General features: G+C 41.5%; 3 protein-coding genes across 3 annotated transcripts; 2 read left to right on the top strand and 1 right to left on the bottom strand.

Annotated features, from left to right (window-relative positions):
• Positions 1 to 2,120: 2,120 nt before the first annotated feature.
• Positions 2,121 to 4,559, top strand: LOC115693252 (exocyst complex component EXO70B1). The gene is given in 2 exon segments (XM_030620231.2): positions 2,121 to 2,362; positions 2,364 to 4,559. Coding segments are annotated over 2 exon segments (2,028 nt in total). The 5' UTR covers positions 2,121 to 2,267; the 3' UTR covers positions 4,297 to 4,559.
• Positions 4,560 to 7,891: 3,332 nt separating this feature from the next.
• Positions 7,892 to 11,456, bottom strand: LOC115661373 (SNF1-related protein kinase regulatory subunit gamma-1). Its single transcript, XM_030583662.2, has 6 exons — positions 11,198 to 11,456; positions 10,411 to 10,583; positions 9,717 to 9,887; positions 9,316 to 9,591; positions 8,595 to 8,758; positions 7,892 to 8,442 (listed from the first exon to the last, which is right to left on the bottom strand). The coding sequence occupies exons 1-6, from the start codon at positions 11,379 to 11,381 to the stop codon at positions 8,145 to 8,147; spliced, it is 1,266 nt and encodes a 421-aa protein (XP_030439522.1). The 5' UTR covers positions 11,382 to 11,456; the 3' UTR covers positions 7,892 to 8,144.
• Positions 11,457 to 17,949: 6,493 nt separating this feature from the next.
• Positions 17,950 to 20,580, top strand: LOC115662520 (60S ribosomal protein L17-2). Its single transcript, XM_030584656.2, has 7 exons — positions 17,950 to 18,033; positions 18,181 to 18,217; positions 18,550 to 18,590; positions 19,498 to 19,728; positions 19,814 to 19,916; positions 19,995 to 20,062; positions 20,249 to 20,580. Exons 1-7 carry the CDS (start codon positions 18,031 to 18,033, stop codon positions 20,309 to 20,311), a joined length of 546 nt encoding a protein of 181 aa, XP_030440516.1. The 5' UTR covers positions 17,950 to 18,030; the 3' UTR covers positions 20,312 to 20,580.
• Positions 20,581 to 24,683: the final 4,103 nt, after the last annotated feature.

The raw sequence follows: 24,683 nt of genomic DNA, 5'->3' as shown, positions 1-24,683 counted from the left end.
GGGGGAAACTTCGATTAGGCTTCTCTTAAGGTATGTTTGTTTCATGGAAAATGTAACGCTTTTGAAAAATGTTTTCCGGAAAATCATTTTCCAGGAAAATAGTTAGTTTTCCTTGGTTTTGTGAGATGTGATCGAAAATATTTTCTAGTTTTGGATCTCATTTGGAAAATATTTTGAAAATGATTTCAATCTCATGATTTTATCTCAAGCTAAAAAAAAAATTCGAATTTTTCGATATTTTTATTTTTAAAAAGAAAAAAAAAAGAAAGAAAAGAATAAAATATTAAAAAAGTAAAGGGAAGCAATTTCGGAAAGTGTTTTCACCTTCTTAGATTAGGAAATTCACTTTCCTAATTTTATACATGAATGTTTTCCCTAACCGGAAAGTGTTTTCGGTTGACCAATCATTTTCCGTGAAGTCCGGAAAACGGATTATCGGAAAATGCTTTCCCTGAACCCTTAGTTCTGTTTTTTTGGGTCACATGCTATGTAAAAAATAGCTTAGACAACATGTCAGCGTCGTCTAGCTTTTTAGCCATTATCGAAGCCTGCATAGTGGGGAAAGGTTAAAAATTTTGCTAATGTTGGGATCTAATTCGAGCATGCGATGGTGACGTGCCGCGGCCATTGTAGGATCTTATCTCCGTTTCGTGTTTGATTTAAGACGAACGGTCGCAAACTTTTACAGGGATGAATTTCGTATTTCTCGTTTAACAATGCGTATATATATATATATATATATAGACACACATAACATGATCACGCGAGCGCCCTAGGTGTGAACTCGGCATGAAAATAACGTAATTAACAATGTTCCGGGGGGAGCGCACATGGAGGGCCTCCTCCTTTGATTGCAAAATACTGATAGTTCATTCATTTCTGTTAGCGATACGAGCAATCGTTTTTAGGGAAATATTCTTAGGCACCGTCCGTTTCTCGAAAGATGAATAATATAGGAAAACATTTTCCTAAAAAAATAGTTTGTACGCTTTTAAAAATGAATGGACGAAAAATATTTTCAAGAGATACCATCGATTATATTTTAGGAAAATGTTTTTCAAATCATTCGTCTTCCGCGAAAACAGACGGAGCCTTAGCGACTTTTCTGTCCACTAATTCCTTTTTGTACATTATCTTAAGATCATTCCACGTGAAAGTTAATCAGTGCCGAATATCCTTTTATGCCATTGGAGGAAAATATAATTTGCTAATTTGGTTACTAGAAAATAAAAAAGGAAAAGACAGAGTGTTACTAACTTCACACTTGAAATCATTTCTCACGTGATACGCTTGATTAAAAATACCTATCGATCTTTTAAATGCGAGACAATTCGAGATGGATCAATATTCACACTCCCGACGTAAAAATTGTCGGAACTGCCGCGACTTGTAACGCGGCGCGAGAAAATCATATCGAGACGAAGAGAGCGGAGTCTTATCGAATGTCGAATATAATTTTATCCATTTGGAGAATTTTACCTAGCATGCTCAATTAATTAATATACTAATTTAAGGGCCGAGAATAATTTTGCAAGGGGGATAATGTCATAAACAGTTCATAAATTCTGATCCAACGTGCAATGTGTCAACGTAGTCCATAAACTTTTAATTTGTTCAATGTACTCCCCGAACTTTAGTTTAATATTCAATATGGTCCCTAAACTTTTGCTTTGCTCAATGTGATCCCTGGACTTTTGATATATATTCGATGCAGTCTTTCTATTAATTCAAGTTCAGGGACGGCATTGAACACGTTCATACAGTTCAGGGACTAAATTGAACACGTGCAAAAAATCTAGAGACTAAATTGAATAAAGTAAAAATTTAGGGATCGCAATCAATATTAAGCTAAAGTTCATGGGCTAAATTATATATCGGATCAAAGTCGAGGGACCCGCTGGTGTCATTTTCCCTTCTGCAGGTCAAATAAATATCCCGTGCACGGACACAGGAAACCAAGACCACTTACCATACACGTTCCTCCTCCGATTCGTGTCTGGGATATTTCTGCTGTCCACGGTTTTCGGGCCGGCCGGCCGACCCAGTTTCGTAATTTCAGGCCACTCCGCCACTCGCACGGCCCCCGCCCCCCTCTCTCTCTCTCTCTCTCTCTCTCTACGTTCACTTTAACACTATCACCAACGTCATCGCCATAGAAATTTCAACACCCCTTCTCTCTCTCTCTCTCTCTCTCTCTCTCTCTCTAGCTCTCGCAGAACAGCTTGATCGACCTCGGAGATCGCCGGAGTTGTGCTGAAACCGAAACCATGGCCGCGACCACCACGACCACGTCCGGTATCGGCGGAGGCGGCGGAGGGGGGGGCGGCGGCGGCGGCGGAGGCGGAGGCGGGGGTGGGGGTGGGGGGGGGGGGTGGAGGGGGAGGCGGGGCGGAGGACCGCGTGATGGCGACCGCGCAGCAGATTCTGAAGAGCCTCAACACTCCCAAGGAAGTCCGGGAGGACATGCTCCTCATCTTCTCCAGCTTCGACAATCGCCTCTCCAAGATCACCGACTTGATCCACACTTCGTCGGCCCTGGAGGACCGGTTCGACTCGGCGGAGAAGGTGATCCTCCGCTACGACTCCAATTCCAACTCTCTCGCCTGGGAGGACTCGCCGGAGGAGGCCGGCGAGTACTTGTCCGCGCTCGACGAGATTCTGCAGCTGTGCGAGAACTTGACCGTCGAAGACGATAAGGACTTTGTTGACCGTGCCGATACCGCGATCCAGATCGCCATGTCGCGATTGGAGGACGAGTTCCGACACATACTGATCCGCAACACGGTGCCTCTGGATGCTGATCGGCTCTACGGATCCATCCGTAGGGTTTCCCTCTCCTTCGTCTCGAACGACGGTGTGATTGGTGATGAATTCGAGAGTTTCGGTGAGGTCGATAATGACAGCAGCGGTTGTTTTCACGAGCGAGGCGCGAGCATAGGTGATGATTTGTTTGTGGACTTGATTAATCCGGATGCTGTGGTGGAATTGAGGGAGATCGCTGATAGGATGATTAGGTCCGGGTATGAGAAGGAGTGTTGCCAGGCTTATACTAGCGTGAGACGAGAGGCGTTGGATGAGTGTTTGGTGATCTTAGGAGTTGAGAAGTTAAGTATCGAGGACGTGCAGAAGGTTGAGTGGAAGGATTTGGATGAGAAGATGAAGAAGTGGATACAGGCTGTGAAGATTGCGGTAAGAGTCTTGTTAACTGGCGAAAAGAGGCTTTGTGATCAGATTTTTAATGGCTCTGATTCCATTAAGGAGATTTGCTTTAACGAGACTGCAAAGTGGTCTATGATGCAATTGTTGAATTTTGGAGAGGCCGTTTCGATTGGCAACAGGTCATCAGAGAAGCTCTTTAGGATTCTCGATATGTATGATGCTCTTGCAGATGCCTTGCCGAATTTGCAGGCAATGGTTACTGATGAGTTTGTGTGTTCTGAGGCCAAAGGTGTATTATCTGGATTGGGAGAGGCTGCAAGAGCCACTTTTTCGGAGTTTGAGAAAGCAGTGCGGGGTGAAACCTCGAGGAAACCGATGCAAAATGGGGAGATTCACCCCATAACTCGATATGTGATGAATTATCTTAAGTTACTCGTGGTTTACATTGAAACTCTGGATTCTCTTTTGGAGAGCGATGAGGATGAGCTTCATGGTTCAGAAAGAGTTGACGGGGACAAGCTGCAAACTGAGAGGGTGTCTCCGGTTACTCGGCATTTCCAGTCGCTGATTTCCACTCTAGAGTCGAACCTTGAGGAGAAATCAAGACTTTACGAGGATGCTGCCATTCAGTACATATTCCTGATGAATAATATCTGGTACGTAGTGCAGAAAGTGAAGGATTCTGAGCTCGGGAAACTTTTGGGTGACCATTGGGTTCGGAAGCGCCGTGGGCTGACCCGCCAATATGCCACAATTTATCTAAGGGCCTCTTGGAGCAAGTCGCTATCTTTCTTGAAGGATGAGGGCATTGGCGGCAGCTCAAATAACGCTTCTAAGGTGGCATTGAAGGATAGGTTTAAGAACTTCAATGCATGCTTCGAGGAAATTTACAGGATTCAGACGGCTTGGAAGGTCCCAGATCCTCAGCTCCGAGAAGAGCTCCGCATATCTATATCTGAGAAGGTGATCCCAGCCTATCGTTCCTTTGTGGGACGGTTTGGGAGTCAGCTCGAGAGCGGGAGGAATGCTGGGAAGTATATCAAGTATACGCCAGAAGATTTGGAGAATTACTTGCTGGACTTGTTTGAAGGATCGCCAGGAGTGCTGCATCATTTGAGAAGAAAAAGTTCGTCGTAGGAGTATACAATACTTGTGTAACAGGTGAGGATGCTGCTCTTATAAAGAAGATTAAAGCGGAAATGTACCCGTCTGTGGTAGCATGATGCATTGGATGTTTAATTTTGGTTTTTAACATTATAAACAACAGCTTTTGGTTGAGATGTTTCCCTTTTACTTGATGTACATGTATAATAGAACATAGCTCGACACCTTTTGTGTACATTATTATATGAATTCGTACTGAGCATTCAACTAGTCAAGATATCATGGACTTCTTGCTAGATGACAGTTTAGCCCCTTTGCTTTTTCTGATGCTGCGGTTCTGCTGGCTCCTCCTTCCCTGTTTCTCATCATTTTAAGTTTGCAAGAGTTAAGGTCTTGATGATTTCATGCTATATCTTGTTTATGGTATATTCAATTGAAAGTTAAGTTCATTTTGTGCGAGATGGTTTACTAAGTACCTCTATGTGGAAGCTCCATTTCCCTTGGCTGGCTTTGCCATAGAATCCTGTGTCATGTACTATGATCAATTCTCATCATCTTTATGATCTCTGCTAGTAAATGGGATTTTCTCTCCTCCTCATCTTTCATCTGCATTTGTGACCCCATATTATAGTTAAGAGCCAAAATGTGTCGTTGGAGTACTCTAGGAGTCAATCTTGCATTTCTGTTTGAGGGGCGGGGGAGGTGTTGTTGAAATTATAACGTCATTGGAATAAAGTTTTGTGCGAAGGTGTTAAAAGTGGACCCTACTTGGGGGCTGAAGGATGATCGAGGATATTTTGATCTTAGAATTTAATGGACAATGTTAATAACGAAGATCATTCAGCTGTGTGCTTATTCTGATAGGAGCATTTACATCTGTAGAACCTGCAATCCTTATGACAAACTCATCGAGATCACTCGAGATTCTATTACTCTGCATTAGCATGGACATGATGTGTGTTAATTCATCTATAGACGGGACAAAATTTGGTAGTTGGAGCTTTGAAAGTTCCTTTAACTAATAGGAGTAAAAGACTGAGGTTGATTCAGTAAGGAATAGATCGGCTTGGAGCTGAAAGTACTGCTGGACCCATTGGGTATGTCAAGGCCATCATGTTCAGATTTTGAGATGATGAATGATAATAAAAGCATGACACTGCTAGCTAAAGTCAAGACTTTCTCAAATAGGTTATGGAGTTGCTTTTGCCCTGTGAGTGATATCATATTGTTGTCATGGTCCTTAGTAATGGTGCATGATGATTATATATGCTTTTCCATCCTTGTTGAAATAGAGGAGGGCACTTATATCTTGTTGGATCATTAATTTTTCTCTTCATATGTCTTATACCGACTGACCTTTGGTCTGTTTGGAGATCAATCTTTGTCTCTGTAAATTGAACTAATCATTTGGTTTTCATATCATAATATCTAATTGTAAAGAGGAAGCATAGAGCTTGCTGACTTGTTTCAGTGGTCAGTGCTCATGCATCTACTCCTGAAGACCACTAATTTTGGAAAGGAGGATGCATGTCCTTTTTCTTGTACCTATTTCCTCATCTCAAACCTAGAAAAGAAGTGTTTTTCCATTAGTCTTTGCCAGGTAAAATGATTTTGGATGTATGTAAATTGTAAATACTAAATGCCTTAGTAATATTCAAATTTTTTTTTTAATTTCCAAATTGAGGATCTGATTTACATTAAGTGGAAATTCTGTTATGACGTATGATTTGTATGATGTCGTCAGAATTATGTAGTGTTCATAGTATATTCAATAAATTCTAGATTGAATTTTTACCATATTTCACGTGCCTCGTCAACCTTCATGCTCTGTTAGATGCAAAGGACAATAAAGCAAGGCTGATGAGTGAACAGGTTTCTTTTGGTGCCTGTTTGGTGTCTTGATGAATATGAAATCGGCAGTACCATATTGTCTAATGCTGCCGGGGTACTTGGAATGTCATATTTAAGAGGAGTCCTTGCACATTTTTTCATGCAAGTATTATGTATCTTTACTTGAGGCATAGTCACTGATAACGCTGCTGTTATGAAATCGGCAGTACCATATTAGTATCTATTAGGTACTTGAAGTATTATGTTGTAATGTCGAAACTCTCTGATTGTGCGTGTTGCTAGTTTTACTCAACCTTTGGAGATCTATGGAGTCTTAAACGGGAAGGAATTTATCAACCTTACGAAATGTACTTTTTGTTTGTTTGAGAATTATCAGAATTGAACTGATTAAGCAATAGTGGGGAGTTTCTTTAGCTTAAACTCCTGCTGATTGCGATGGCGGTGGCATTACCTCAAGAGTCCCAGACTCCCAGACAACCGATACTGTTTGGTTTTCCTTGTATGAGAACATTCATCCTAGCTAAAGATCTTTTCTATTTTTGGTAACATAAACATCATATTCCTTCACTTGAGGATCGTTTTTCTTCTCTTCATTACTGGTTGGTGAAGAAATTCCGTAAAATTCAACCTTTTGTTGTGCTGATCATTTATTTAAAACGAAAATCCATTGATGTTCGATTAAAGTTGCCATTTGATTCTGTTTATGTTTTGGTGGTTCCTTACTGGACATGGTGATTGTCCATTAAAGATACAACTCTTCCGCAATTTCCTGCCTCTCGATTATCGTCACAGGCGCCTGAATTGTTGCTTTTTGTTGGGGAAGGTAAACAATATGCTTGGTTGAAATCTCTCAGTGGTATCTTGTTCTCAGTTAAAATGAAGGGAAAGCCAGTGGATTTGGTCATTTGGCTTCGATGTTTGGTGAATTTCTATTTGTGTCAGGTTTTAATTTGCTTATTAGTTTCTGTTGGATTTACTTGATGTGTTTTGGATGTTAGTAAAAGGTTCATGTCGCGTCGTGCAGGTAGTTTTTTAATTTTTTTATTCTGGGCAATGGAAATCCAATAAATGTAGATTATCCTTGGTCCTATTAGCTTGTGAGCGAATTGACCTCCCTCTCCCTCTCCCTCTCCCTCTCCCTCTCCGCGCGCTAGCAGCCACCGGCCAGCACAGGTCTAAGTACCGTGGACGTTTTGGAATGGATTCTCCATAGATTGATATCTTTCTTGGTGCAATCAAATCACAAAGATCTAAGCAATCAGAGCACAGGATCCGCTTGACCACCGATCTGAATCTCACGGTAGTAGAGTAGTTAATTTTAACCTGTGCTCGGCATGCGTACTCTAGGCGAGGTCCCCACCCCTAGGCGATTCCCTGCATATGTTACGGTGATGGCGCAGATTATTTGGTTGATCACATCCAAAGAGAATCCCCAACTTGATCGAACAGATATTGGCCTCGAGGATCAATGAATATATGAGATACATAACGCATTGGAGGAATAACGCTAGACCAATCGATGTGCTATATAACGCTGCAGAAGCTGGTGCTCTAGTCCTTGGCCATAAACTCGAGCAACCCGACATACTTTTACGGTCAAGTTTGGTGGAAAGGATCCAAGAGATACGTCCCTTTGATCGATACGACCAGGAGATAGTTTGCAAGGCGTGCCATTAAGGGCAATGAGACATGTACATATCCGCTGGCTCCCGCAATCTCAAAAACTATATCTACTTAATTCACCAAAGCCGAACGGTAAGGGAAATGAACCAGCATGTCCTAGGAAGAGATGGAAAAGCTATTTATTTGACAATATAAGCAAGTTTGCCCACAGTTCTCACGCCCGGCAAACTACGAACAGAGTCACATTTTCTTGAGGAGGAAAACTGATTATGCCTGCCTATTTACAAACACAATTATTCATTAGCCAAAAAACCACCGCATACGACATAGTGAAGTGGCATCCAACAGAAACGGAAAAGATGTCAGTCGACTAGGAGACGGTCACTAAGGTTGATGAGAAAGCCTCATCAGACCCTGCTGTTCTGAGGAAGAGGTAGAACTCCGTCGAAGAAGTCACCAAAATAGCCACGCGGCTCGTGGACTAGTTTCGAAATGATATCTCTCAGAGTGATAACACCTTGTAGGTTCTCGCCATCGTCTACAACGTATATCCTCTGAATTTTGTGGGAGTCGAGCATCAAAATTAGCTCCTTGATAGTCTGATTGCTTTTGCATGTTATCATGCTGCCCAACATTGGGGAGGCCTCTTGATGCTTCTCCAAATAGTTTCTAGCAGCGGTCAGGAAGTCTTTTGCTGTAACTGATCTGAATAAATTGTAAGAAACAGAAGATAAGCCAATGCATTGTAATAAACGAGGCAGACTTAACGGATAAACAAAAGGGTTTGTATATAAAACGAGAAGGCTATGCCATTAGGAAGCTGGAAGCATGTTAAGATGAATGAAACTGTTACCAACCTGTAGTCATGGTAGATCTTTGGTGAAGTCAGAAGGAATTGGATATCTCGTATGCTTATGTTGCCCACTGCCTTTTTACCACTGTTGTCAACGACAGGTATCCCTCCAACTCTTCTTTTCCTCATTAGCTTAAATGCCTGCATCACTGGTTCATGCTCATACACCTGGAGCAGTGAGAGAGGAATCAGTATATATCAGATGAAAGACTGTGTTTAGCTATTGCCATTTTGCTTTGAAACCTTGGACTAGAAACTGATGGAAAAAGCCATATTACTGGGCCTGGGGTACCGAATCTTCAACAAAATTCCAAATTATTCTCTGTCATGTTTGCTTATTCTAGTGTCCAACATGTTCCAAGAAGATATTGATTGTATGCTGGGAAATGCACACAAGACTCACATACCCAGAGATCACCCAGACAGACATAATGATCACAAACAACCCGTGGCGAAGTGCTCTTCTGCAAAGCTTAAAAGGATGGAATGTGCATGAAAAGACCCCGTAGTAACATGATCTAGTATCATTTCACCATTGAGGACGCTTTCTCTCACAAAAAAGTGTATTCAAACATTTAAAAAGTTCTCAAATTTTGAAAAGAGCACTTTGTCCATCAGATCGTTCTTATGGTTACTTTCATCTTTCTGGAATGACTAAGACATTCAATGGGAACGAGATGTGAGGATAATATTTAAGGGGAGAAAGCTTCTATAATTGGCCGCACCTTGACTAATTGATCAGGAGTCACGAGGGGGAGCCCAAGTTCAGATAGCCTTTTAGTTCCCCAGCTTTCGAACCAATGAAGGCCAGTGCATTCAGCTAACATGTGAATGACTGCAGACTGAGTAATGACATTATCAATCTTTCCCTCACCCAAGTCAACCACCGGAATACTCTTCATTTTGTACTTTGATAGCAACAAGAGCATAGTCAAAAAGGAATCCGACTTCTGCAGAGCAAGAAAAGGGGCCCAGCGAAATGACCCTGAAATATCGTGCACCTGTATAGACAGAATTTACTGGAATGAGAACTTTTTCAGGTATACAACATTACAAAGAAGAAGAAGAAAAAAAAAGAAACTACACATCAAACAGAAGATTTAGCCATTGATGTCGGACATACAACCTTAGTATTGTTATAGATTTCAGATGTCGTGAGATCCTCAAAAAAGCTTCCAGAAGTTTCAGCAGCAGGTTCAGGACCTAAGTTTCCAAGCCCTGAAGCAGAAGTTACTCCATTAGCTGCTAAAGCAAAAGCAGTTCCTGATCTGGGACTCCTGGGAGATGGAGGTTCTGACTGCAATATGAAGAATTAGATAACTCAATTAGAGGTCCCTTCGGTCAACAAGCCGAATGCGCTTAATTAGGTCGGTTACATCTACATCTGCAATTACAGAGCGACGTAAAATGAGAGTACTCTTGTCATTTTCCCAACTTACACTGATAGGTGTCTCCTAATATCAGCCATTCCTAGTTCAGCTATTTAATTTCGTAAGAGGAGTTAATACGTGGCCTAAAACCACTAAGAAAGCACATCAAACTCATTATCTCCTCATTTTCTTAAAAATTTTAAAACTTTCTATTATTCTCTCCTCGCTTTCTCGAATCTAGATAATTTGCAACTATTAGCATATATCCGCTGTGAGATTAAAACATCGGCTAAATTCTGTTTTGTTAAAAGACAGCAATTCCAATAGTTTGAAGTGGTGAAGCGAGCACAAGTTTCAAAGTCTCTATTAGGCAACTCTTAGCTAGTAGACATAGGTAAGAAATTCTGCTTATTTCCTATTCGAGCGGTTAATTGTTTTAGGCTGGCTCACCTGATGTAGAATCCAAACAACGATTCCTGCGAACTCAACAATGCCAAGGTATCTATCCATCCAGCTGGCATCTTCAGGCGCATCAACACTCACCACAGGAGCGCTAAGGATTTTGTGCTGGGACAATATTTGAACTGCTTCAGCAAGGCTGGCATCCGATCGTATCTCAATTACTGCACACAAGAGCACATACATCCTTTAGAGTTCACAGCTTCAGCCAATGAACCAGCATAGAAAGACATCTTGCTCTCAATATGCCATATTTGAAAGAAACGAAAAGCATGAGTCTATACTTGGCAGATCACTGTTGAACCGTCGAATTACTTTGAAAACTGTACGTAATTATCGAGAGGAACCGCTTTCTCGCCAACAGTGAACAACAGCATCTTCCAATTACACTCCGATTGAGATACGACGCTCAAAGTTGCTCTCTGTTCCCCCTTGAATTCTTTCTTTAGGAAATTAGTTACACAGAAGATACATGCTAATGATACAATAATACCTGAGCAGTACCGGCATCATCCTAATCTCTTGAGCAACTGTCTACTTAGATTAGGCTACTAACGATCCTCAATCCCTCGTCTACAGCATCGTCAAATAAGACCGCGGGCATAATCAAAATCGAGGAACCATCCGGAAGCTGCCGCGGGCGAGCAAAATCAAAGCTAACGCGCGTTCGAAACAAATCCGTCGCCGGCAGCTCCTCGGGCGGCGAAACCGCAGCCCCCCCGATCACCCCGCGCGATCGGTACATAGACCGTAGCGGAAAGACGACGCCGACCGGTACCTTGAGAGGAAGGAGCGGGAGGAAAAGCGGAGACGGGGACGCTCTCGAAGCAGGCGTTGAGCTTCTCCGTCGGGGTGAGCTGCGCCTCCTGGACGTCCCACAGGTCCTCCACCTTCATCCCGAGCCGAGCCTCCGGGCTCCTCGGGCTCTCCTGCACCGTCCGTACCTCCTGCATCGTCGCCATCGTCGAACAAAACCTCGGGCTTTCTCTCTCTCTCTCTCTCTCTCTATCTCTATCTCCAACTGGAACTGCAATTCCAGTCAAGTTTGATGAGAAGTTTCGACCGAGTGCAATCATTGATGGCGAGACATATATAGTGGCACTCGAAGAGGAGAAGATAACGACGGAAATGGGAGCAGGCCACCGTGCGTGCCCCGCTCGCGCGGGGGGACGAGGAGCGCCGGGTGGGGGGGGAGGCCGCTCGGCCGTCGATGCCGCGCGCCGGGACACGTGGGAGGATCCTGACGGAGGTCGGGGCTGGTCAAAGGGCGGGGGCAAAAGCGGGAAAGCGGGTTGGGGGCGGGTTGTTCGGGGTGCGCTTATCCGGTTTTAACTGTGGGCCACGGAGGGGGGGGCGGCTGCTGACTCTGCGTGCGGGGGGCGGAGAGTGATCTTCGCGCTTCGTCCTGGACCGGAAGATGGCGACGGGGGGGAGGGGGGGGGGGACGCTGACTAGGTTCGGTTGGTGACGTGACGTGACGTGACGTGGTTCGGGAGCGGCACTTTTGTGCACCAATCATCGGTCGGGTTGCACTTTAATACAAAATGCCAAGACCATGTTGACTCTCTCTTGGGCCTTGAGAGTGGATAAGATATCCATTAAATGCTTGCGATGATGCCCCCGTTTAATCAAGATACATGACAAAATTTTGTAAAGCGGGACTTTATTTTGAATAAAAATCTGAATAGGAGCGGGCGATTTCGGCTTCCGCACAAATTCAATAGATCAGGTCGAATTCCCGTGTTACCCAACTTGACCCAAACCACAAGAGATGGATGTTCTCTTTTTGACCCGAAACGAAAATCCGGGTCGGATCGGATTTTTTCGAAGGAAAAAAAATTTTGGGTGGAGCTTGTCTGCGAGGTGACATCCAGCTATGGTGTTTTATTTTTTTGGCAAGTTTGCATCCCTCAATAATTTGTTCCTATCGAGGCAATCTTCGTCCATTGTTGCGTTCCCTTTTTTTGGGGCTAGCGTTTTTCTTCGTAATTTCCTCTCATGTGTTGCTGTTGTGTTAATTGTTCCTGGTCACTCTCTGTCTCTCACCACTCCACAAGCCCACAAAAGAAATTCCATCTTTTCTTGCAACCCCCTCAAATTTCTACATGAGTGCTTTTCCTTTTTATCTTGATACCTTCAAGGTCTTTTTTTCTTCCATCGCTGATGACATCTCTCTTCTTCACTCACACACTCACTCTCTCTCTCTCTCTCTCTCTCTATGGATTTGTGACAGCCTTAGCCGTTTTGATCTGAATCCAAGGCTCGGTTGAGCTCCACCAGAGGCAAGGGCTGGGTCGAGCTCCACCGGAGGCGAGTCTTAGATCTCCACATGTTGTCGTCACCGGAAAAAGGGAGAGAGATTACCGTAGCGAAGGCTTGGTTAGTGAGACAAAATGGAAAGAGAGATAGAGTGGGGTTTCGTGATTAGAGACAGAAAATGGCAAGTGATGAACTCTGGAAAAGGAAAGCTTTTTGGGTATGGGAAGCAAATGAATCAAAATGTGTTTCGGTTCGATTTGGGTACCCGATCCGAACCGAAATACTACGATACTTGGTTTTTTTTTTATATATTATCCGACCCAAATTAAAAAGACCTGAAATTTTCAGGTCAGGTCGGGCTAGGCCGAGTAATTTTGACACCCCTGTCATCTAGAACTTGGAACTTACCTGTTAGAATAAGTTACTGATTTTTTGAAATCTAGAACTTACCATGCATACCTTGAAACCTATAACCTACCATGTCATAGGTTCCGGGGTCGGTTCCGGAGTCTACCAAAGTTCCACATGTATTATTAATTGAACAATTGCAGTTAAACATCACATTTTATGACCACCACTTACTTCTACAATCCACTTACCATAATTTATATTTAGGCACACAAAAAATATGAAACATTAACAAAGTAAAAATCTCAATCATAAAATGAAAGCTCAGACTAGTGATTTCAGATTATACACTCATCATCGGACGTCATGGAATACTGCAGAATCACACGAAGACACAAACAAAAAAAAAACACAAAAACTTGCTCTAGGTCCCACCTACCTAGAACCTGAAACTTACCTATCCGTCGAAATAGGTTCTTCAATTTTTTGAACCTGGAACCGGACAGGTTCCCACCTGTCCGGTTCTCAGATTCCAGGTTCTACCCTAGAAATTTACTCATCCCTAAGTCTGAAGTGGCCATGAAGGTTTCAAATAAGGGCATGACCTCTCTAATGACTTAATATTCCGATTGGTCAAAAGGCATTTTCGTTGACAATTTTAACATAAATTAGATTAAAGCTTAAGAAAGCTAAAAAAATTTGAAAAAGAAAAAAAAATGCAAGTGAAGCCTTCTCGCTTGTGGCCATTGCCCCATTACCGGTGGGGCACCGGCGAGGGCTGGCTGGGCCTCGCTAGCACCCTCTCCCAAATCTAGGCGAGAGTCACCAATCCCTACCAGCAATGGTGCGGCAGCCACAGGCGGAGGGTGTGACGCCCCAGAACGTCACACACGACATGTGTCCTTTCCAATCATTAATTATAATTATTAAACAAGCGGAAGCATATTAAAGTATTTACAAAATTCCCATACAAGTTTAATAAAATACATATGCATTTTTTTATATATATTATCACTAGTTGTACAATACAACATTCAGCCCAAAAAACAAAATACATAATTCTTGGGAAGGGTCAGGGTCACCTACCTACAACATTATACTTCTACACCCAAAAGCCTACCTATACACTGTCGGACCATCAACCAAGGGTTCCTAACTTCACCTGACGACGAGCCATCATCACCAAAACCTGGAGGGCCATCAAAGCCTCTAAGCAGTCCAATTAACTCGCTCTCGATATTAACATACCAAGCGACGTAAGGATGGAGTATATACTCTAGTAACCTCACGTCGACCCATATAACGAAAGTACACCTAGTATAAACTATTGGTGATCCAGGTACAATAATATCTTCATAACTATAATCAAAGAACATGGGAGCTCTAAAACGTGACAGTGGCAAGAGATCCATCCTACATATCTGAAAAATAAGGAGTGAGTCGAGACCCGGTAATTGAAATATCTAAATCTAAGGTAGAAGATTCGCTCACCACTCAACCCGGTATCAACAATAATTGTGAGTTCAAAGCAGTGCAAAAATACATGAATAATGTACTACCCTTCCAATCATGACACGTTAATGAAACAACAATAACATTGCATAAAATCAATCACTCATGTATAAGCGGATGGCAAATTATATATCATAAATATCACATAACATCTCATCGATTCACGCAAATGAATTCATATTCGTCACTGGCCAGAACCATCTCGATTTACGAGGCATTTCGACTAATGAGGCATAGCCACTTAGCCTATTTATCACGGGTATCCTCTACATTAACGAGGATAAATACACCACCGTATATCCGCATGATGTTAGCCATTTCTTAGCATCATACCATGGCTACACAAGCCATGTCATACCATGACTACACGAGTCATGTCATCATAAAATTTCATGTCATCTCAACCTTGCAGAGGACCGTCTCATATAGTAAAATATTTGGCTGACTCCAAAGTCTTATATACATACTCATACAAGGGAATTCGCTCGGTGGCGAATAGGCCGTAGCAAATGTCTTAATCACTTAACATCAAAGACATACATAATTAATTACAACACAAAACATGTCATGCATTTTCATAATTACAATCGCAAACAACGACATGTCAATCTATTGACATTTCACATAATGTACAAGACAATCAATTAATTATGCACCTTTCAACATAAAACATTTCCTTTTCTTTTCACCAAGCCAATATCATTTAGAAGAGAACTTTTACAAGTTCTATAAAATTAAACATTACTACTCCACAATTTAGTATCTCATCTAATTTTCATTTATTTATTATAAACCTCCTCTATTAAGCTCACTTTTACCACATATAATAGAGATTATTTCTATAATTCCTAATTCTTAGAATTAGAATATTTTCCTAGTAAATTTCTCACTTTATAATTTTACCCCTAATTTTCGATTTTTATTCCGCCAAGCCATAATAATTAAATTAAAAACTAAATGCTATTAATATGCTATTTAAAACACACAAGCATTTTATTTATATTATAGACAAAAAAAATTTCAAAATTTTCAAAACTGCCCACTTTTAATTAATTATTACAAATTGCTCCAATATGCATTGTTAGACATATGTCATAATTAAGCAATTATTTCTAAAAATAACTTAACCACTTATCAAAATGAGGTTCGACATGCTGTGAACAGTCCCCAGAACTTTCAGTTTTTACAGATTCGCCCCCTCAACTTGGTGAAATTACCAATTTGCCCCTAAATCTTACAAACTCAATTTTTTCCAACCGGCTTGATTTCCTTTAATTAATATTACTTAATAACCCTGTAATAAACACTAACAATCACAAAATAACACTGTTCACAGCCCCTATTAAATTCTGTAAATTCGAAATTCTCCCTTACCTTGACAAGAAAATTACCAAAATACCCTTTTATGCCTAGTTTTACCATTTTCACACTTTTCCTACTCAAAATGGAACAAAACCTTTTAGTAATCTCTCAAGGACCACATAAACATGTGAAAAGCTTTTTACTTCAAGCTCAACAATCACCATAGCTTAACATACAACTATTGAAACTTGCTCATACATAGAAAAAGATCCAAACTAAATAAACAAACAATCAATCAACCAACCAAGCTCAAGAGTACTAAATAATCATTCTAGCTTAGTCTATTTTCACTTACCCAAAGTGAAATCTTGAACAAAGCAAGCCTCTAACCACCTTGAAATCAAAATAGATACTAAAATAAATTAACAAGCCTTATTCTTTAGAAAACAACAAAGCTTATTTGATAAAGAAAAAGGAAAGGGAAGTTTAACAATATACTTTGTCAAGAAACTAGATTGAAGGTGAGCTTGAACTTTGATTTTTTTTTTTTTTTTTGAAAGAGAGTGGAAAAAAGAAAGATTTGCAACTTGAAGAAGAAGAAGGGAGTGATGTCCACGCCAAGATGAAGAAGAGGTGCTTTTTCGCCTCTTGTCTTCCAAAATTTTGCCACAATGAAGAGTATTTTGGGGTCATATTAAATGGCTTGGATTAAAAACAATAATAACCAATAACTAGAGTTACAATTAGATAATAACTTACTAGAGTTAAAAATGTAATATGTCATGCATGAGGTGATAAGCTTAGGTTCAATGCATTTCAATTAGGCGTGTGGCAAAAAAAATAGGGTGAGAATTAAGACATTTGTCCATGATGATATAGTGACAAATGGTATAGTTTAATTGAAAAGAGGGAGATATTAGGTTATTTTGGGTATACATTGCGGTAAATAAATAGAGAAATCGGTATTCGTTTGGAATGCCGGTAAATCAGAAAATTATTTTGAAATCGCTAAAATTATTAATAAAAGTATAGAACAAAAGTGACACATTAACTTAATAAAATTTTTAATGTTTGAAAATCATTCGATACGTATTTTGGAGCGTATCGGTCCTCATTGACAATTACTAAACTAATTTTATTACCTTAATGACTCTCACTACTCAATATCTTAAATATCATAAACTACGAAGAAAATTTCGCATGTCATAGAGGGTCTAGGTTTTTTCTTTTTTAAGATTTAGCCTTTTTTTCTTATTTTAATTTGTCTTTTTATGGAATTTTTTATAGATTTTTTTAACCTAATTTTATTAAGATTTTGTGTAAAAATTAGGATTTGAATCAAAATGATATCGTTTTAGTGCTTTGTTAACCTTAACGCTACTTATGAGAGATAATTTTAAAATAAAAATCGTGTCAACATTTTTCGTCGGCATTCTCCATTAGCGAGGGTTGCGGCCCTCGCATAGGCCCTGTTGCCTCGCTTAGCCCTCTCTGGGCATCGCCAGTGGCTAGTCTTAGGCGATAGCCGACTGCCGGCGAAAAGGAAAGAAAAAAATAGAAAAAAGAAAAAAAGAAAAAAAAAGAAAAAAAGGGTAAATGGCAAAAATGCCATTGATCAATCGGTGAAGTCAAGCCCTTCTTTAAGATTAGCACAAGCCCTTCTTTAAGATTGCCACGGTCACTTCATGCCCTTATTGATAAAATGAGGCATTTCATGTTTTTATTTGGAATTTTTCCTACGAAAAACGACATAAAAAAATGATCTATGAACTTTGCTTTAATGTGCCGTCATCAAGGACTTTTAATTTGTTAAATGTGATTTCCGAACTATTAGTGAATGTTTAATATAGTCTTTCATTTTGCTCAAATGAAAAATGATCCATGAGTGGATTATCAAAGGTTAGACACCATTCGTGTCATTTTCCCGAGAAAATACGGCCAACTATAAAATATGGATTTATTTTGATTTTTATTTAGGATAGAGAATTTTGTTCTATTTTAAAGCCTGGTCCGACCCAGGAGCCCACACAAAAGCCAACACGTGCAGGCCCGAATCGGAGACCCGACCCGTGATGGCCCGAATTTCAATTTTCAGCAGCACCCGGATCGCTTATAATCGCCAAACCCTAGCTCCGACTATCTCTCAGCAGGCGGAGGAGCGGAGCATCGAGGACAGAGCATCGAACAACAATGGTGAGTACGCGTCGAAATCCGACGAATTCAGCTTCCGACGCTTCCGCATGTGTGATCGAATGAGGTTTCTGTTGATCTTTGTTTCTGTACGTCTCTCCGGATGCCACGAAATCTCACGGTCGGTGCTGTGACGATTCTCTTTTTCAGGTGAAGTACTCGAGAGAGCCGGACAATTCCACCAAGTGTAAGTACATGGCTTCCGTGTTGTGTTTCGTGATTCGCTTGCTGCGTTAGTCGACATCAGGCAAAAATCCCATCTTTCCTCGTATTGTGGAATGACCCTGCAAGGGCTGTTTAGTCAATCAAAATCAGTCGGTATCGAATCAGGGTTTGTGCCTCCTCTTCGATTTGTGGCGGGGATGGCTTTAGTGTATGACGGGCTATCGCGGATAATTATGTGGATAGTGACTAGATTCAGGTTGAATTGGTACTTGAGTAGACGTGGTCGCGCAATTCAGGTTAAAGCTATTGTAGAGTCGAACTTTCTCTTGATATTGTATGTGTGGTCATCTGCAGCTTGCAAGGCAAGGGGCTCTGATCTCCGGGTTCATTTCAAGGTACGGTTAGGTACTGTGAAATTTCAGCATGTGATGGTTAGGCAACAGTGATGTCTTGCTTCTATCATTGTCTTGATGAATGAGATGCGTGATGTTGACTGCACTGCCGGAGCCCGTTGAATCAGTTTAGAGGAAAGCTAATTTATCTGCTGTCCGTGTTCATTCTTAGAGAACAATTATCTGGACGCATTGAACATTTGTAGACACTTTCTAAACCATGAAAACTTTGCTAGAATTGCAAGATTTTCCTGTTGACTTATTAGTCGTCTTTGATTGACTTCTGCATCCCACTCTATCCCATGGTTTTGTTTCGCGAAATTCTCAACCATGATGCGAAGAATACCTAATGTCAGTCTACTTGGTTAGAGAAGCTGTCACTTCTTTGTTTTTAGGTTTTTTTTTTTTTTTTTTGGTAAAAGCAAGAAAAGAGGTTATAAAATTTATTAGGTTAGAGATAGACCCCCTTGTTTTGTAGTTTCTAGATACAAAAGCAGTACGGCAAGAGAATGCATTTTCCATTTCCTTTTTCAATTGAAATGAAATGAAGGCGAAACCTTGTGGAGAGTATCTTGTTTTGGATAATTCCAGGTAACATCAAGTAATAGAAGTACATAGATGTATGACGTGAAAGCTGGAGATAAGAAAGATAAACATTCCAGGGAAGTTGGAAAACTTAAAAACAACTTTTGTTTTCAGGAAATCTTCGGTGAAAATAAATAGTGGCAGATTCCTCTTAGTTCAAACGGAAATTTTATTTTCTTTTTCGCTTATTTGGAGCAAATGCCCTGTTGTCATTTTTGAGTGCTCAATTGCTCTTCATTGCTGTCTTGTTAATTTCTCTCTATCTCAGTGTTTTTTATTGTATCTTCTATCTGACAGTTGCTTGACTTCTATTGCTTTCTGTTAGAATACTCGGGAGACTGCCCATGCTATTAGGAAATTGCCCTTGATGAAGGCTAAAAGATATTTGGAGGATGTTTTGGCTCACAAGCAAGCCATTCCGTTCCGGCGCTTCTGTAGGGGTGTTGGACGGACTGCACAGGCTAAAAACCGTCATTCTAATGGCCAGGGGCGCTGGCCTGTCAAATCTGCAAAGTTCATTTTGGATTTGCTCAAGAACGCTGAGAGTAACGCAGAAGTATGCATTATCTTACTAGGACGCGTAAGAGGTTGAACTTTTGTACTTGTCACTGATGACAGGCTGTTATGTTGTGAGTTTCCAGGTGAAAGGTTTGGATGTGGATACGCTATACGTATCTCACATACAGGTTAATCAAGCTCAAAAGCAAAGGCGCCGGACATACCGAGCTCATGGGAGAATTAATCGTAAGTCATCACCTGGTTGAGTTATGTTTTACCTTCGGTAAAATTTCTCTAGATTCATGCGTATACTGTTCTTGGCAGCTTATATGTCATCTCCATGCCACATTGAGCTGATTTTGTCTGAAAAGGAAGAACCTGTCATGAAAGAGGTAATTTCCTTCATGTGTTAATGTAAGCTAGAAGTTGAAGATATTTTGATGCCTTTCCATGTAGTATTATGGGATTATCTTGCTTTTTGGCTGAATTTACTTCAGATGACAGCCTGTCGAGATTGGTTGAGTTGTTTGTCTCTAAAAGCAATCCATCAACTGATCTAATCTTTGTTGATTTTGTAGCCTGAGACCCAGCTTGCTCCTAGGAAATCAAAGAGCGCTCTGCGTAGTGCGGCTTCCTCTTGAAAGTTGGTGCGTCAGGGTGGTTCAGATTTCACTTCAGTGTTCTTTAGCTAAATTCCATCCTCGGGATGTAGGGAACAGTTTTGCTCTCTCTTTGTTAAGTGAGAATGTGCGATTTGGAGTATTTAGATTGATTTCATGGCATTCTTGCCGGTATCTTTCAGGGAACTCAGGTCATGATCAACTCAGAAAGTTTTTGGTTTTTATTTTGTCAGTGGAAACTTGATTTTCAGTTGCATTTATATGGGTGCTCTTATGCAAAAGCATTCAAAGTTCATGCGTCAGTTGTTATTTTTGCAAACTGCTCCTTGTAATTGGGGGTTTTCACTCTTAAGCCCCCTTGCTATCTGCTTTAGAAGAGATGCGTGCATCTTAGACGCTGCATGCATAAGGATCGGTGCTGGTAGTTCAGCTGTAGATTTGACAAAATTCAGATGGCTGGATGTTATTCTGTGGACGCAAGTGCGAGTCAATCCAAGTGTTTCTGGACAACCAAACCTCTACTTTTTGTTAGTGAGAGCAGTCAGTTCGTCAGAATTTGATCATCTCTCGAAGGTGGTTCGTTTGTAGGATCTCGTCGGAATATCTATCCAGGAAAAAAAAATTTAGAGTCTTGTCAAAATCCCCATCTCTTCGAGCGAAGCCTTTGCAATCAAATTAATCATCGAAGATCTGTATTTCATGCCTTACTCGTGTGGGTTGTAATGCGATGCGTAAAGGTATTGTACAGACTACTAGAGTTAGAAAACGATACCAGTCTGAACTGTTCCGATTAGGAATCGAGATCTGTAACCAGAGCCGTGATCGTGTCTAATGTCTATCATTCGATGGTTGGACCCTGAATTCTTTCCAAAGAAGACAAATTTGTAATTGAACCCCGAGTGCTCTGCCTTTTTCTGGCTAAAGGAAAGGGAAACTCTGCCTTCATCTCAAGTATCAGGGAAAGTCACTAGAGGCCCCCTTTTACGTCGCCCCACGACAGTCCTTGCATAAATCGAGAAAGGCCAAAATGGTTGTTTGCCCAGCATGATTAGTCGAAGACTGGTTGTTTAGCCATCATCAGGCAGGTCACCGGAGACGTGTTATTCAACGTTCGTGCATGCTTTGACACCTTTGAACCGCGACCGAAAAGCGCTCGTAATGTCGCGCTTCAGGATCACCCCACTTTTGAGCCATTTTTGTTTTTGGGTAAGACCTTTTGAGCTATTTTCGTGGCTCACTTATTGACTAAAAAGTCCAAAGTACAAAGCCGGTGAAATCGCCTCTTTTTCCCCCTTTGGAACAAGCACACCGAGATGGCATTCAAATTTGACGCATACTTCCGTAGCAAGTAGTTAGGGAAAAGTGTCAAAAAGAAATCATAAACCTTTGGCATTGATACTAATTTAGTCATAAACCTTTTTTTTATGCCAATTCAGTCCTAAACCTTTTGCATTTGTGCCAATTTAGTCATAAACCTTTTTTTGGTGCCAATTCAATCCTAAATTGGCACCAATGCAAAAGGTTTAGGATTGAATTGGCACCAAAAAAAGGTTTAGGACTCAATTGATATAAATACAAAAGGTTTAGGACTGAATTGGCATAAAAAAAGATTTATGACTAAATTGGCACAAATACAAAAGGTTCAAGACTTGTTTGACACTTTTTCCCGAGTAATTACTACTTGCGGAGGAAGGAGCTTTTTTGCCTCGACCAGCTTTTGCACGCTAATATTAACATTGATTACAAAACCACGGCAAACCCAGGGCGATCTTATCAATTTGGATTCGACAAGTTGAGGTTATTGGTCCAACTTGCTAGGTTATTTTACCGTACGAACGAAAGCTTTAGCAAGTATTTACTGGCAGTAAGTTACTACTTGCGGAGGAAGGAGCAGTTTTGCCTTGCCTGGCATTTGCACGCGAATATTAACGTAGATTACAAAAAAGAAAAAATGACGAACCCGGGATGAAATCATCAATTTGGATTGGACAAGTTGATGATTATTGGTCCAACTTGTTAGGTTATGCCACCGGCCAAAGGACGGCTCGAGCAGGAATAGATCTGTGCCTATTTAGTAAGTACTAGTGGTGAGGTATGGTGCGAATGACTATAGGTGTACGTATGCGGGACACTGATTTATGTGACATTGGCTCGTGAACTTGAGGTGAGAATTGCTTGCGCTACGAGGCACACCATTTCCACCTTCGAAAGAGCAACTTTTGAGTTCAAGCCTTTGGATGACAAAAAAGAAAAGTTCAAGCCTTTGAACTCGATTCCTTCGTACTCTTTTAAATCGGGCACCTTCATTTTTCGTTCAATGTCAATATCGGGGAAAATTACCTGATCGGTCCTAAATCTATTATACGGATACTAATTCAGTCCTAAACTTTTCAATTTTGTCAGTTTAATCTTAAACCTTTACGTGAAATTCCAATATAGTCATTCTGGTTAATTTTCGTCGGGAATAACTGACGTGGCTGTCCAGTCATCGTCGATTGTCCCAATGGATCAACCTTTGGCATAAGAAAAAAAAACGGGGATATCTTGCGCTATATTTGTGGGATAATATTGATGAGGAAACTGTCCGATCGGTCCTGAACCTATTGTACCAATGCCAATTCAGTCTTGGTTTTTTTTTCGAATTTTACCAATTTAATCGTAAAACTTTACGCTAAATTCCAAGGCAATCTTTCCGGTCAGTTTTCGCCGGAAATCTCCAACTTGGCGGTCTAGTCATCGCCTGGCCAACTTATATGACACACCGTCACGTCGAAGATTTTCAACGAAAACTGACCGGAATGACTACACTGGAATCCATTGCAAAGTTTTACACGACCAAATCGGCATAATTCGAAAAGTTCAAGACTGAATCGGCATCCGTACAATAGATTCGGGATTCATCTGACCAATTTTCCCGTCGATATTATCTCCGGACATAGCGCAAGAGATACCCATTTTTTTTTTTTTTTGTCTAATGCAAAAGGTTGGTCCATCCTTCCGAGCCCCACGCAACTTGCATCTCCTTCTCTTACGATCCCCACTTCGGGCAAGGAAGGGAAGGCACGAGAGGAATCGAGTTCCGTTGAATATTCCACTACGTTCGCACGTTCAAACCCCCCACCCTTGAATATTCCAATTCACGTTCCACTTTTGGGAAGGGAATCGCTTTCGAACTTTGGGATTTACCGACCGATGTTCAAAAGCCTTATTACCGCATCCGACGCACGATATATCTCCTTCGTCTTTTGGTACGTCGTCGGTTCAAAGCCACCAAATCGCTTTCTCGTTCTTCGAATTCCCGTCCCGACGACTCGTCGTTTTTAGTCACCCACCCCCGTTTCTTGTCGTTTAATCAATTTTCCCCGGGAAGCCGTGAATCGATCGACGTCGTTTCTAATCGCGCGTGTGAACGCATTGTCGTGCCAGGGACCCAACACCAAACGCTCGCGCCCCATCCACGTAGACAAACCATAAAGGCACAGGCGACATGTCAAACAAGCGAAAGCTTTTTGTCTTCTTTTTTTTTTTTCAAATACAAAATCCTGCTGCCCGCTGAATTATTTGTTTAGGTCGATGTATGCGGGAAACATCTCGCATCCCCTGATATAGCGACCGCGTAGCAAAACCATTTTGTATAGCGATTATACCGTCCGTATAATTAGTGCCGCGCCATATTATTTTTTCCTTTCTATTTTTTTTTTTCCTTTTCCTTTTCCTTTTCTTTTTTTCTCTTCCTCCGCCGGCCATAGCCGGGGCCGGCGGAGGTCGCCCGCCTCAGGCGGAGGCAACCCTCGCCGGCGTCGGCCGAGGGCCGCCCTCGCCTGGGCTGGGCAAGGTCAGCCTCACCAGATCTGGCGAGGTCGGTCTCGCCTACAACGGCGAGGCCGAGCCCTCGCCAGATCTGGCGAGGCTCGACCTCGCCGGCAACTGGTGAGGCTGACCTCGCCCAGCCCAGGCGAGGGCGGCCCTCGCCCGACGCCGAAAGAAAAGGGAGACTTTTTGAGCACTTCGGGTCCTTATTTGAGCACTTCAGGTCCTTATTTGATACCGTGTCCACTTTGGGTACCAAATTGAGAAAACGCTTCCACTTGGGGTACCAAAATGAAATTTTCCCAAACCATTTTGTATAGCGATTATACCGTCCGTATAATTAGTGTCACGTCATATATTTGTTGCATAAATGGAGACGTCCCTTATAAATTCTTAAATCTTGCAATTACTTATTGGTCAGGAAATAATCAGGGGCTTTCCTTGGATACTTGATGTTTAGTTAAGAGTTAACCTCACCAGAGGAAATAGGAGCTTTCGCTATTACGAAAGGCCTCTGCGGCCTGTCCTTATCTCATGCCTGCATGCCTCGTGCCATCAATTCCCCTCTGTATCTTTATCTTCT

The sequence above is a fragment of the Syzygium oleosum genome, unplaced genomic scaffold (genome assembly GCF_021117445.2).
Source record: "Syzygium oleosum isolate NSW1041296 unplaced genomic scaffold, Sole_v2.1 Sole_v2.09, whole genome shotgun sequence".
NCBI lineage: Eukaryota > Viridiplantae > Streptophyta > Magnoliopsida > Myrtales > Myrtaceae > Syzygium > Syzygium oleosum.
This window is presented reverse-complemented; position numbering and strand designations above follow the sequence as displayed.